The 13,672-nt window shown below is 52.6% G+C and overlaps 1 protein-coding gene across 2 annotated transcripts in view; it reads right to left on the bottom strand.

Moving 5' to 3' along the window:
- Window positions 1–239: 239 nt before the first annotated feature.
- Window positions 240–13,672, bottom strand: part of NKAIN1 (sodium/potassium transporting ATPase interacting 1) — a 60,092-nt gene continuing 46,659 nt past the window's right edge. Inside the window, exons 2-7 of one of the 2 annotated variants that reach the window (XM_023219386.2) lie at window positions 8,898–9,035; window positions 5,806–5,886; window positions 4,373–4,570; window positions 3,022–3,082; window positions 2,357–2,438; window positions 240–2,209 (exon numbers count right to left, since the gene is read on the bottom strand). In XM_023219386.2, the coding sequence (XP_023075154.1) occupies window positions 2,200–2,209; window positions 2,357–2,438; window positions 3,022–3,082; window positions 4,373–4,570; window positions 5,806–5,886; window positions 8,898–9,035 (570 nt within the window). In that variant the 3' untranslated portion in view covers window positions 240–2,199. Of the gene's footprint in view, window positions 2,210–2,356; window positions 2,439–3,021; window positions 3,083–4,372; window positions 4,571–5,805; window positions 5,887–8,897; window positions 9,036–13,672 lie in introns of those variants that run through there. The other variant, XM_023219387.2, reaches the window with a different exon arrangement.

The raw sequence follows: 13,672 nt of genomic DNA, 5'->3' as shown, positions 1-13,672 counted from the left end.
TTTTGTATTTTTAGTAGAGACAGGGTTTCATCATGTTGGCCAGGCTGGTCTCAAACTCATGACCTTCTGTGATCTGCCCACCTCAGCCTTCAAGAGTGTTGGGATTACAGGCATGAGCCACCGTGCTTGGCCACCCCAGGAATATTTGATAGCATTAACATCAAATCATCCCTGCCTGCCCTTGTGCAGGGACTTCTCACTTAGAAAGTTCTACAGACCCAACAGGCAGGACAGGAAGATAGAGAAGAAAACACCATCTTTAATCAACCCGCCTGCACAGAAACCAGGAGAGCACTCCCCTCCTTGCAAGGTCCAGTGAAAAGAGAACCTGGTCCCCTTACAAAAACCATCTTATAAAAACAAAAGGCTTCAAAGCACCAGTGGCTGCACCCGTTGAGTAGAAAGGGGCCTGGGAGAGTGGGGTTGAGAGAAGTGGGGGCTGGAAGCCGGGCTGACCCAGTGAATGGCAGCAGCTTAGCCTGAGGGAGCTGCCCCCCTCTTGAGCTATACCCAGCAGCTAGGATCTCCATGCCTGTGGGGGCCAGAGGAACTCCTGGGGCTGGCTGCTTGCAGTTGGGATGGTGGGGTGGGGTTGTCAGCCTTGCTCAGGATATTTTGGCCATAGAGAGTAGGGAATGATAGATCGGAGGCTAGTGGGCGAGGAGCAAAGTAGTCACCAGACAGGCTCAGGTGTGCAAACCACACGCACCATCTGGGTGTCCCCCCAGTTCCTCCATACCTCCTGCCCTCCTTTCTAACCCAGGGCCACACCTCTTTCACAGATGAAATGCTGAGGCCTGATCCTCTCATCTGTGGACACACCAGGCAGTGTGTGGGATGCAGGGTCCTCAGGAGTGTCTGTGGAGGGAGGTGGAGAAAGTGTTCTCGCCTCTACTTGCCCCCAAGGAAGGGTGAGGGTGCTGGCAATCCTGACTCCTCCACTACTCACATCCCCATCTGCCCCTTCAGAACTCCTTGTGGGCTTGTTAGAGGAGGCTTCTGGCCATTGAATTGGTTGTAAACGCTGGTGATCTGTAAACACTGGAGTCTGGGCAGCGCTGACCAGCATTGCTCCCCTCTGGAACCACAAGCCTTCCAACTGGTGAGGTGGATGGAGCCATCAGGGGTGAGTGGAGTTGTGGAGGGGATGGGGATACAGTAGAACCAGCCTCAAGGACCTGGAAGGGGGTGGGGTGACTGAGTTGGGGCCCCACTTTCCTGGAGGAGAGAGCTTGAAAGATTTGCCAAGGGTGGACAGAGGCTGAGCGTAGGAAGGCTTCTCTGTGGGTGGGGCTGAATTTAGGGCTCTGTCCATCCGGTTCCCAATAAGAGAACGAATGGGTATATTGCTTTAAGAGAGGCATTGGCAAGCGGTGGCGGTGGTGTGTGAATATGGTGGAGACCACATGGGTCCAAGCTGGAGGGGGGCTTGGAAATAGAACTCAGAGAGCAGACATGGGTTTTACAGTCAGAAACTGCAGAAAGTACACTGTGTTCAAGGCCCACTTCCACCAAAAATCTAGCTGTGTGGCCTCAAGCAAATCGCATCTCTGGGCCTCAGTTTTAATGTACTGCAAAATGGGAATTTTAATCCCAGTCTAGCTCAGGGAATTGAGTTAAACGAGAAGTCTAAAAGAGTCCATTTGCTAAGGGATTAATTACTTGAGGAGGGGAAACCGAGGCCCTGCGAGGGCGAGGGCTTAGCCAGACGTCGCAGTCAGTGTTGGACCTGCGATTAGAACCCAGGACTCCTGCTCCTAGTTCACAGTAGCTTTCCCCAGAGCTGGTGAGTGAGTGTGGTGGGATGGGATGGGATGGGTGTCATGTCCTGCTGTTTTTGGACAGGGGGGCAGGATGCTGGGTGAAGGGTGAAAGAGAGGCTGGAGAAGAGAGGAAGGCCCCAGCTCACGCCAAGGCTGAGATTAAAAACAAACAAACAAACAAACAAAAAACAAAAAACCCGCGGTGCCCCTCCCCCGCCCCGCCCCACTCCTCCGAAGTCCGGGCTGCGAAGAGCCAAGCCCAAGTCCAAGTCCAAGTCCAAATCCGCGTCTCCCGCTGCAGACCTGGGGGCGGGCTCAGGCTGCAGTGAGCGCGCGGGCCACCAGGGGGCGCGCCTGCGCCTTGGCCTGAGCTCAAGGCAGCTGCGGTCAGTCCAGCGGCCCAAGGCGAGGCGCCGAGGTGGGCTCAGGGCAGAGGCTACCCCGACCTGCGGGAAACAAAGGCAGGTTAGGGACAGTGGACCTCAAAAGTATGGGGTCGGAGAGACCCCGGTGCCCTGCCCACTCCTCCGTCCCCTCCTTTTCGCAACCCTGACGCCCGGGCCTCCCCAAGCCAGCAGGGTGCCGTGACCCACGTGTACAGAGGCTGCAGCTGTAAATGCGACGTCTTCTGGGGCGCCTGGTATCCGTAGGAGTCAAAGCCGCCGATGAAGTCAACTGCGGAAGGGGGGCGGCGCGTGTCAGAGTTCAGCGGCGGGGTGAGGAGAGGGAGACTGGGTCCTGAAGGGGAGGAATCTGAGGGCAGGACCCCCACCCGAGGAAGCGGAGCCAGCGAAGCCGTGAGGAGGGGAGGAGCGAGGGTCAGACCCCGTGCAGGGCCTGGGGCGGGGCTTCGGCTGGACCCTGAGGGATGGGCCTCTGGGGGTCTGGAGGCGGCGGGGCCGGGCCAGCGGAGGGTCAGGCCCCAATCCTTAAGGCTTGGGCCTGGGAGGCCCGGCGGTCCTATGGGAGAGAAGGCTCTTGGGGGTGGGGCTCGAATCTCTAAAGGGGACAAGACCTCTGGTGGGGGTGGAGCGAGATTGGGGAAAGGCGGTGCTGGGGCCAGGGACTGGGCACCTGGACGTCTGGACCCCAGCCCGGAACGGGCTGGTATTCAGAGCCTTCCACACCAGCCTCCTCTTCCCCTCGAAAGGGGCCAGTGACTTGGGCTCCCTCCCGCCACGGCCCGTCACAGGCCTCTGTCCAGGGTGCTGAAGGTGCGGGGCAAGGTTCCCCGCTTCCCTAGGGGTGCCTTACTCACAGCTGTCCTCCTCCTCCAGGAACACTTTGCTCACGTAGCAGGCGAACACGAAGCCGAACAGCTGGGAGTGAAGGTGACACGTCAGGGAGGGAAGGAGGAGTGGGAACCTCTTCCTCCATCCCCTGCAGGGCCCTGTACGCCCTGACTGGCAAGGGAGGAGGCATGCCAGGATGAAGGCAAACCTGTAACAACTTCCAGTTAATTGTTTTCACCTTAAAGTCAAACATACATGGTTTAACTCTTCTGAAAGTGTGACTTGAGGCAAATAATCATTTTACCTCTTTGAGCCTCAGTTTTCCCAGTTGGACTTGGGCAATACCTTATGGTGTGTTAAGAAGAAAGAGGATTATGTGACTTTGTGGGTACAAAGTGCCTAGGACAGGGCTGGCCCTTCTAGAAACAGGAACTACTCCTATCTTGGAGTTTTTCTTTTTCTTTCTCTTTCTTTCTTTCTTTTTCTCTTTCTTCTCTTTCTTCCCTCCCTCCCTCCCTCCCTTCCTTCCTTCCTTCCTTCCTTCCTTCCTTCCTTCCTTCCTTCCTTTCCTTCTTTCTTTCAGACAGGGTCTCACTCTATCAGCCAGATTGGAGTGCAGTGATGCAGTCATGGCTAACTTCAGCTTCAACCTCCTGGGCTCAAGTGATCCTCCTGCCTCAGCCTCTCAAGTAGCTGGCTTCGCAGGCATGAGGCACCACACCCACTGGGGTCACTTTTTTATTCTCACAACTCTGAGGCTGATATTGTCATTCCTTTTTGTGAAGAAGGAAACAAGCTCCGAGAAGGCAGGTGACTTGTCCAAGGTCACGCAGTGGGTGTATTGAGCATTTAAACCCAGGATTGATTCATAGTCTGATGCCTCATCCTATTCACTAAACCTGTTCACTCCCTGCATAGGGGCTGAGGCAGGGGTGAGGGAAGGTGGTACAGGATATGGAAACAGATCTAGACAAAGGGACAGACAGGTGGAAGACCTAGGTTTATCCCCTCTTTTTTTTTTTAAGGAGTTTCACTCTTGTTGCCCAGGCTGGAGTGCAATGGTGCAGTCTTGGCTCACTGCAACCTCCACCTCCCGGGTTCAAGCGATTCTCCTGCCTTAGCCTCCTGAGTAAGTGGGATTACAGGCATGTGCCACCACACCTGGCTAATTTTGTATTTTTAGTAGAGATGGGGTTTCTCCATGTTGGTCAGGCTGGTCTCAAACTCCTGATCTTAGGTGATCCACCTGTCTCGGCCTCCCAAAGTGCTGGGATTGCAGATATGAGCCACCCTGCGCCCTACCCATCATCCCCTCTTAACTAGAGCTAAAGAAAGGGATCGAGAAGTGTGTGTAGAGTGGAGGACAGAAGGACTCACTGCCAGGAAGATCTGCAGGGCACTGCTGAGGGCTTCAATGTAGGGATAGTCAAGCAGGCAGCCGGTGACAGAGATGACATGGTGGTCCTCCAGAGCCAGGCGGGAGTTCAGAACAGGTGTCACCAGGCAGCCTGGTCCATTCTCCATCCACCAGGAGCGGTGCAGGGATGTGTTGAAGGTCATGATGAAGTCCCGGTCCTGGGGGCAAAGGGGCCTGGGATACTGAGTGTGAGGGAGAGGGAGGGGGGAGCTACTCCCCCAGCCCAGGGAGACTTTATAATCGGTGAAGGGATTCAGGGACTCTGCACCTGCAAGTCCACATTTGGCCAACAGGTGGCACTTAATGACCACACAGGCCTCACTCTTTTCTCATTGAGATGGGAAGGGGTTTGTGTGGACTCACAGGCGCCTCAGAATTTTCAGAGCTGGAAGGAACATTAACAATTTCCCAGCCACAGGTGAAATCCTCAGTACAGGCCCCTTCACAGCCCATTCAGTCTCTCCACTGCTCCCACTGTGTGCGACCCTGGGCGAACCTCTCCTTTGGGGCCTGGGTCTCCGCATTTGTTACATGGAGAAGGGCTGGCCTAGATCGGAAGTTCTCACCCAGGGTGTGCACCCAGGTGCCCATCCATGCAGTCGCTCATTCAGCAGGTAAATACTCACTGCCTGCCGACCAGGGGCCCAGCACTCAGATATGTGATCTTATTGTATCCCCTCAGCAACCACACGAAGTTGCCGTTGCTTTATGTCCACTTACTAGATGAGGAAACTGGGGCTCAGACAGGATCGGCCCCTTGCCCAGGGTAATACAGATAGAAGCTTTCAGAGCTGGGATTTGAACCTAGCAGGGTCAAACTACAAAGCCAATGCTCTTAAATTCACATATTTTGTCTCCTTTATATCTAAAAATAGAAGTTGTGTCTCTCTGGGCTTGCTCTTATTCAAGCGAAACAGTCCTACTTTCTTCAGCAGTTCTTCGTGTGACATGGTCTGCTCAATCTTCCCCGAACAAACTCTAGTCTCTTTCCCTTCTGAAAAATATTGATCAGAATTAGAGCCAAATCTTTGTGGGCTAAGCAGTACAAAGCACATGGCATTTTCACCTCCCTTGCTCTGAATACTCTACCTCTATTAGTGGGGCCTAAGAGTAGCTTTCTGGGCTACCACATACTGTTGGTTTTTACTGAGCTTGTGATCAACTGGGACCCCTGGCTCATCTTCACATGGGCTTATCTGCTCCATCATTGTGTTTGAGGCGGCCAGAAATGGATTGTGTAGGTGGAAAATGGGGCACACAGATTATTTGGGCGTGTAAGGAGAGGGAGGCTTCTTCAAGACATGATGCTCTGGTCCTATAACACAATACCCTTGGGGCGGGGGATGGGAATGGTCAGGTTCTGCCCTATGGCACTGCCAGGCCTGAGGCTTACCTGGGACAGCTGTCCAACCTCCAAGTAGAAGCAGATGATAAACGCATTCCAGCCAACCCAGAGCACCAGCCAGGCTGCATACTGGGGAAAGCAGAGGTGGGATCAGGGTGGGGCCTGGAGAGTGGGGGATGGGGAGTGTCAATGGAGACAGAGCTCAGGGATGAGGAGATCTGGGCAGGGGAAATTATGAGAATACCTCACTCAGAGAGCACAGTGTAGCCTACAAATCATTTACACACCCATCAGGCCTTACAACAGCCCTGCAAGGTTAGCACTGCCCTCTCTTTAGAGAAAACTAATTTAAAGCTGAAAGGAAGTTTAAGCTTTCCAAGATCACACAGCTAGGAGGAGGTAGGGCTGCCACTCAAATCCAAGTTCTCTGCCAGCTAATCCCATCCACTCTGCTAACAACATCCTCTAGACCAGCTGTCTCTAGAATACTGGAATCATTCAAGGATGTTTGTCAAAAATGCAGATTCTGGGGTCCTACCTCTAGACCTACGGATTCCGAATTTCTAGGGATGCTGTTTAAAAGCTGTCTAAGCGGCCGGGCGCGGTGGCTCAAGCCTGTAATCCCAGCACTTTGGGAGGCCGAGATGGGCGGATCACGAGGTCAGGAGATCAAGACCATCCTGGCTAACACGGTGAAACCCCGTCTCTACTAAAAAATACAAAAAACTAGCTGGGCGAGGTGGCGGGCACCTGTAGTCCCAGCTACTCGGGAGGCTGAGGCAGGAGAATGGCGTGAACCCGGGAGGCAGAGCTTGCAGTGAGCTGAGATGGGCCACAGAGTGAGACTCCGTCTCAAAAAAAAAAAAAAAAAAAAAAAAAGCTGTCTAAGCAATCCCTAGGGGATTGTAACTCGGATGACACTGTCAGGAACATGTTCCAGGTGGTAAGCCACTAGAGGGCGAGGACTTTGCCTGCCTGGCTCACCACTGCAATGCCAATGCCCAGCACAGAATAGCTGGATGAACCCATTAAGACTACAGGAAATGGGCCAGGTGCGGTGGCTCATACCTATAATCCCAGCACTTTGGGAGGCTGAGGTGGGCAGATCACTTGAGCCCAGGAGTTCAAGACCAGCCTGGGCAACATGGAGAAAATCCATCTCTTAAAAAAAAAAAGAGGCCAGGCACAGTGGCTCACGCTTGTAATCCCAGCACTTTGGAAGGCCGAGGTGGGCAGATCTTCTGAGTTCGGGAGTCTGAGACCAGCCTGACCAACATGGAGAAACCCTGTCTCTACTAAAAATACAAAATTAGCCAGGCGTGGTGGCACATGCCTGTAGTCCCAGCTACTCGGGAGGCTGAGGCAGGAGAATCGCTTGAACCCGGGAGGTGGAGGTTGTGGTGAGCCGAGATCACACCACTGGACTCCAGCCTGGGCAACAAGAGTGAAACTCCATCTCAAAAAAAATAGTCTTAATTATTATTATTATTATTTTTTAGACAAAATCTCAGTCAGTCACCCAGGCTGGAGGGCAGTGGATGCTGGGAACTTCAGACCAAAAGAGACAGGAGGTTATCCTGCAGCCTTTTTCCCAAGTATGAGTGTGACATCTTCTCACATGGCTGTGGCTGGAGTCTGGATATAAGGGAACCAGGGGAGGTGGAGGCAGGATCATGGATGGGGCCTGGAGAAAGGCTGGGGTGAGCAGACCACACTGAGGCCCCAAGCATAGAAAGGGAGTCCAGCCTGGGCCCTGGATGCCCTCATTCTGTCACTTTCCTCCCTCCCCTCCTTGCTCTGTAAATTGTACCTGAATGACACAGGTCAATCTGCCCCACTCCAGCAATCTTTCCATCTGTCTGGAGGGAGAGGGCTGGGATGGGAGGGACTGGGAGCAGCATTGCTAGGGCAACACTGAGACCCCTGGGCCCCTTGGTTCTCCCACACCCCGAATATGGCCACCTCTGGGGAGAAAAGCATTCCACCCACGGCAGTGAGCTGGAAAGGAGGTTAGGGTCAATTTGAGAGCTGGCTGCTGCTACCCAAGTCCTGTGCCTGCAATTCTAGTGGCTGTCAGCTGGCAGACAGTGTTGTTGACAGTGGTGCCTGGGGCTTCCCTGAGAACTGGAGAGAAGCGTTCTCTTGTGTCAGATGAGAGAGAGCCTTGTTAGCATCCTATTTGCCTGGCTTCTGGGAGCTGAGCCTGTGGAGGTGGGGAAAGAAGTCCTAGAATGAGTGTGCGTGGGCTCTGGAGGCAGCATGACATTGCATGTCATTGTGATTGTAGGTGTCAAGCATGTATATAGTAAATCTAGTGAAAAGCCTTTTCGCTCAAGAGAGCCATGTGAAGAGGTCACTGAGGAACAGCAGGCAATATGGGTGAATCTAGCTGAAAGCAGGAGTTTGACAGAGACCATTAGGGACCAGGACTTGGGAAGAGGCTGTCAGGGAGGAGGAGAGAGACCCAGACTCCTGGGACTGGAGCGCAGGGAGGCATGGACCTCAGAGCCACACTAGCTGCTCCAGACCACATCCTTGATGTACATCGGGCAGGAGAGACAAATGCCAAGCCTTCCTGAAACTTCCTGAGAAACTAAATCAGATGAAACCCACCCCTCCTGTGTCCCTGCGCCCGTCCCTCGGCTTACTGAGGGCGTGCGGTGCCGTGGCAGGAGCCTTCACTCTAGATCTGATGTTCTAATCCTGCCTTGCTTTCATTAGCTGTGTGACCTTAGGAAGACTCGCAACCTTTCTGAGCTTCAGTTTCCTCATCCGGAAAACGGAGCTGGTAAGATCTGCCTCACAGGGCTACTGCAGACATGAGATGAAGCACGTGAAATTTAGCAGTGTGCCTGGCCTGTGCCCGGCACTCACTACATGATCCATTTTGTTTATATTTGGATTATTTCCCTAAAAAATTCTTCAGGAAAAAAAAAACCCTGTCTCCTCTGAGCAAAGAAGCACTGGGCTGTGCACATTCACCCCATCTTGCTTTGGGTGGAGCCAAGACCAGTGCCCCAGTGTTGGGGAGCAGTTCTGGTTTTGAGGAGCAGGGAGGGGTGGAGTGGGCAGGGGTGAGGGGTGGAGTGGGCAGGGGTGAGGAGAGGAGTTGGCTTGGGAAGGGGCTAGGTGAGCCGTACCAGGATGAGGTACCGGGAACGGTACTGCACGGTGCCAAAGATGCCCAGGATGACTGCCATGATGTGCAGGAAGTTGGCTAGGATGGGAGCCCACTGGTAGCCCAGGAAGTCAAAGATCTGCCGCTCCAGCGCAGCCACCTGTGGAAGAGACAGGCTGAGGCCACTGTCATCCCCTGAAAGGGAAGGACAGGGATTTCTGCTTGACCTTGGGGAGCAGGTGGCACCAGTTACTATGGTGATGAGGCGTAAGTCTCAGAACCATCCAGTCCTTCACTACCAAAGGGATGCTGGGGGTCCTTAAGCCTGGTCATTACTTTGGGGTGGGCTGAAAGGTGATAGGAGCCAGGATGCAGAACACCTTCCTCCCCACCAAGAGGCCCTTCCCTCTAGCAGCTCAAGCTCCTGCATCTACTGCGTGTGGGGAAGACGGTGGGGTCAGAATCCAGACTGTCACTCCAAGCCTTGGAGGGCAGGGAAGTCCTGGAGCCACAGTTACCTCTTCCAAGGATCCCTATCTGGAGCTTGCCCTGGCCCATGACATCCATGGGCTACAGAGAAAAGAATGCTTTTCACTCCCCTTCCCTGAGGGAGTTGGAATAGATTGCAAAATTGGCCTCAAATCCTCCTCTTCCTGTTTCCATGCTCTTCTGTAGTGCCCTTCTACACTAATGCTGTGCTTGGCCACGTGACTTGCTTTGCCTAAAGGGACTTTGTCAAACACGGTGCAAACGTGTTTGAAAAAGGCTTGAAAAATGGATGTGTCCAGTCTGGGCATCATGGTGAAACCCCATCTTGACAAAAAATACAAACCATTGCCAGGTGCGGTGGTGCACGCCTGTAGTCCCAGCTACTCAGGAGGCTTAGGTGAGAGAATTGCTTCAGCCCAGAAGGCAGAGGTTGCAGTGAGCCAAGATCATGTCACTGCACTCCAGCCTGGGCGACACAGTGAGACCCTGTCTCAAAAAAAAAAAAAAAAAAAGAAAGAAAGAAAGAAAAAAAATAGGTGTGCTTTGGAGCTTGCCCACTTGCTTCACTTGTAACAAGACCCCCTTGTGAACAAGCCCCAGCTGACCTGCTGGAGGATGAGAGGCCACGGGGAGGAGAGCGAAGGCACCCCAGCTGACAGCCCATCAGCCATCAGCCATGTGAGCAAGGCCATGCTAGATCAGCCTGGATCACTAGCTGACCAGAGACACATAGCCCAGACCAGAAGAATCTCCCAGCTGACCCACAGAATCATGAACTAAATAAAATGGTTGTTTATTTTTTATTTCTAAATATTTATTATCATTATTTTTAAACAGAGTCTTGCTCTGTCACCCAGGCTGCAATGCAGTGGGGCTATCTCAGCTCACTGCAACCTCCGCCTCATGGGTTCAAGCAATTCTCCTGCCTCAGCCTCCTGAGTAGCTGGGACCACAGGCACCTGCCCCCATACTCAGCTAATTTTTGTATTTTTAGTAGAGGCAGAGTTTCACCATGTTGGCCAGGCTGGTCTCGAACTCCTGACCTCAAATGATCCACCCACCTCAGCCTCTCAAAGTGCTGGGATTATAGGCGTGAGCCACCAGGCCCAGCCAAATTTTGCTTTAAAGAACCATCTCCTACCATTCTGTCCACATGGCTTGAGCAGGGCTGACTCATTTCTAGTTTCTGGGGTGGGCAGGTGAGCCAAGTCTAGCCAAATAATCAACGACAATGATGAATTTAGGGATAAGCGCACACCTTGTGCTCTGCCGCTGAGAATCACCCTGGATATTTGCTAGAATAATTGGGAAGAGCTGCTCTCCTGCCAGGATACCTGAATGGGTGTGGTGTGAGCTTGGAGCTGTTGGTGGCTGCCTTGGCCACCTCAGGTGGATGGCCTGCCTGAGGACAAAGCCATAGGTAAGGCACAGAGAGAGTGTGTGTGGGAGGAAGACTGAACACACACAAGGGAATGTCCTGTGCCATCTTTCAGGCCTCTGAATACAGCCATGCCTAAAGCTGGTTCTCCCTCCTTGTCCTACCAATTTTTGTCATTTGCAACGAAGAGTCCTAACTACAACAGAAGAGGAGAGAAGAGGGTCTGGCTGGGGAGGGGGAGGGAAGATTCAGATAAAGTAAGAAGATATAAGAAGCCTTTTTCCAGGCAGGGAGGCAGGAGGAGGTGGAGCTGATGCTACCACACAGATGGCAAGGCTTGGGCAGAGACCAAGGACGCTGCAGGCTTGGGCAAGGTGATGAGGGAAGCCTGGTGGTGCCAGGCCCAACCTTGGCATTTACCCACCTGGCACCAGCCTGCCTCTTGATGGTGACTCCCCTCCCAGGGATCTGCAGATTGTAAAGCTCATCTCTCACTGGATGCTCCTTGGCAGAACAGCAGAGCTGGAATCATTATTTCATTTTGAGGAAAGGGAAGATGAGGTTCAGAGAGGGGAAGTGACTTATCCAAGGTCACACAGCAGGTTGGTGGCAGAATGGGCCTTTCTCAGTCACCTGTCCTATCTTGGCACCACCTTTCCTATCTTGGCATGGGTAAGGGAGTCAAGAAGTGTAAATTGTGGTGGGAAGTCTGCCTCTGACTCCTGGGTGACTTTAGGCAGCCCACTCCCCGCTGGGTTTGGGGCTCCTCTTCCATGCATGGAAGTCACTGGACTAGGTAATCTCCAAGGGCCCTTCCAGCCTTGACTTCCATCGTCTGCTGGCCTTGAGGGAGAAACTCCCCAAGCTTGTTCAGGGGCCTCTGTCATGGTCACGGTCTCTGTCTGCTGCTCCTATGCTACTCTTCCTCCAGTCCACTCTTCCTCTTTCCACCCTGACTCTGCCTGGCCTTGGGAACCTTGGTGGTCTGGGGTCCAGCTCGATGTTCTTGACTCAGCTGTTACCTGGCCCTAAGGGAGAAGGTCTCCGTCAGAGGACGGAGGAGGAGGCTATGACAGAGCTATCCAGGCTCACGGTGCAACTGAGGCACCCTGCCAAATACGTCCACCTAAGGCTGGGCGCGGTGACTCACGCCTGTAATGCCAACACTTTGGGAGGCCAAGGTGGGCGGATCGCTTGAGGTCAGGAGTTTGAGGCCAGCCTCGCCAGCATGGTGAAACTCCATCTCTACTGAAAATACGAAAGTTAGCTGGGCGTGGAGGCTAGGGGAGGAGAACTGCTTGAACCTGGGAGGCAGAGGCAGCAGTGAGCTGAGATTGCACCACTGTACTCCAGCCTGGGTGACAGAGTGAAACTCTGTCTCAAAAAAAAGGAAAAAAAAAAAGTCCACCTAAAAGATGATATTATCTCCACCCAAACTGGCACCTACTCAAAACCCCTCTGTTCTCTGTGACCTTATTGATAGAAAACAGAGAGGGATAGTTTTTTGTTTTGTTTTGTTTTTTAAAGCATTAGCAGATTTGTAGTCACTTAAACTCAGATTCAAATTCCAGCTCTGCTGTGTGACTTAGAGCAAGTCACTTTCCCTCTCTGAATCTATTTCTTCAACTATAAATAGAGAAGATAATCCCTCTCTTGAGAAGTTGTTGTGGGGATATAGAGATATCACATAAACTAACAGACAATTAGACTTGATACACAGCAGCTAATTAATAGAAGGCTTAACAGTCTAAGCTTCTTAGTTTGGCACTGAGGGCCCACTAGGATCTGGCTCAATCCTGTATTTCCCATCAGCTCCTGCCCCCAAGAAGCTGTAACAACAGTTGAAGTCTTACCTTCATTTGTCTTTGCCTTATTTTTTATTTTATATTTTATTTTGAGAAAGAATCTTGTACTTTTGCCCAGGTTGGGGTGCAATGTGGTGATCACAGCCCACTGCAACCTCAATTTCCTGGGCTCAAGGCATCCTCCTGCCTCAGCCTCCTCAGTAGCTGGGACTACAGGCAGGTGCCGCTGCATCTGGGTAATTTTAAAATATTTTGTAGAGATTGGGTCTCACCATGTTGCCCGGGGTAGTCTTGAACTCCTGGCCTCAAGTGATCTTCCTGCCTTGGCCTCCCAAAATGCTGGGATTACAGACATAAGCCACTGCGCTGGGCCTCCCTTTGCATTTATCCAAGTCCTCCCTAGTTTTCACAGTGTAGCTCAGTTCCTTCTTTTGGTAGGAAGGCCTCCCTGACTGCTCTCTCCACTTGACATGGAGTGGAGGCTGTTCTTCCCACTCTCAGCATGGCTCTGGCCTTCCTTCATCCTCACGCCCAGCAATCATTCACTCATTTATCTATAACCAGCCAGACCCATTTATCCATCCATCCGACATCTGACATACCCTCACCCAGCCAGGGTTCATCACTTATTTATTCACGGAACGTTTAGTCTATGTCAGGCTTTGTGCTAACTCCCGGATGTAGGAGTGAAGAAGTTGTGGTCCCTGCCCCTTTGAAACTCAGGACCCACTTAGTAGAGGAGGGGGACAGGAAATCAGTACAAACCGGGGAGTCAGGGCTATGCCCCAGGCCTGAAAAAGGCCGTCTCTTCCTCCGATGGTGAGTGCAGATTTAAACAAATCTTTTTTTTTTTTTTGAGATGGAATCTCGCTCTGTCGCCCAGGCTGGAGTGCAGTGGTATGATATCAGCTCACTGCAAGCTCTGCTTCCTGGGTTCACGCCATTCTCCTGCCTTAGCCTCCCAAGTAGCTGGGACTACAGGCGCATCCCACCATGCCCAGTTGATTTTTTTTTTTTTTTTTTTTTTGATACGGAGTCTCGCTCTGTTGCCCAGGATGGAGTGCAGTGGCGCAATCTGGGCTCACTGCAAGCTCCGCCGCCTGGGTTCAGGCCATTCTCCTGCCT

Source organism: Piliocolobus tephrosceles, chromosome 1 (genome assembly GCF_002776525.5).
Source record: "Piliocolobus tephrosceles isolate RC106 chromosome 1, ASM277652v3, whole genome shotgun sequence".
In the NCBI taxonomy this organism is placed as follows: Eukaryota; Metazoa; Chordata; class Mammalia; order Primates; family Cercopithecidae; genus Piliocolobus; species Piliocolobus tephrosceles.
Note: the sequence above shows the minus strand (reverse complement) of the source record. Positions and strands in the feature narration are given on the sequence as shown.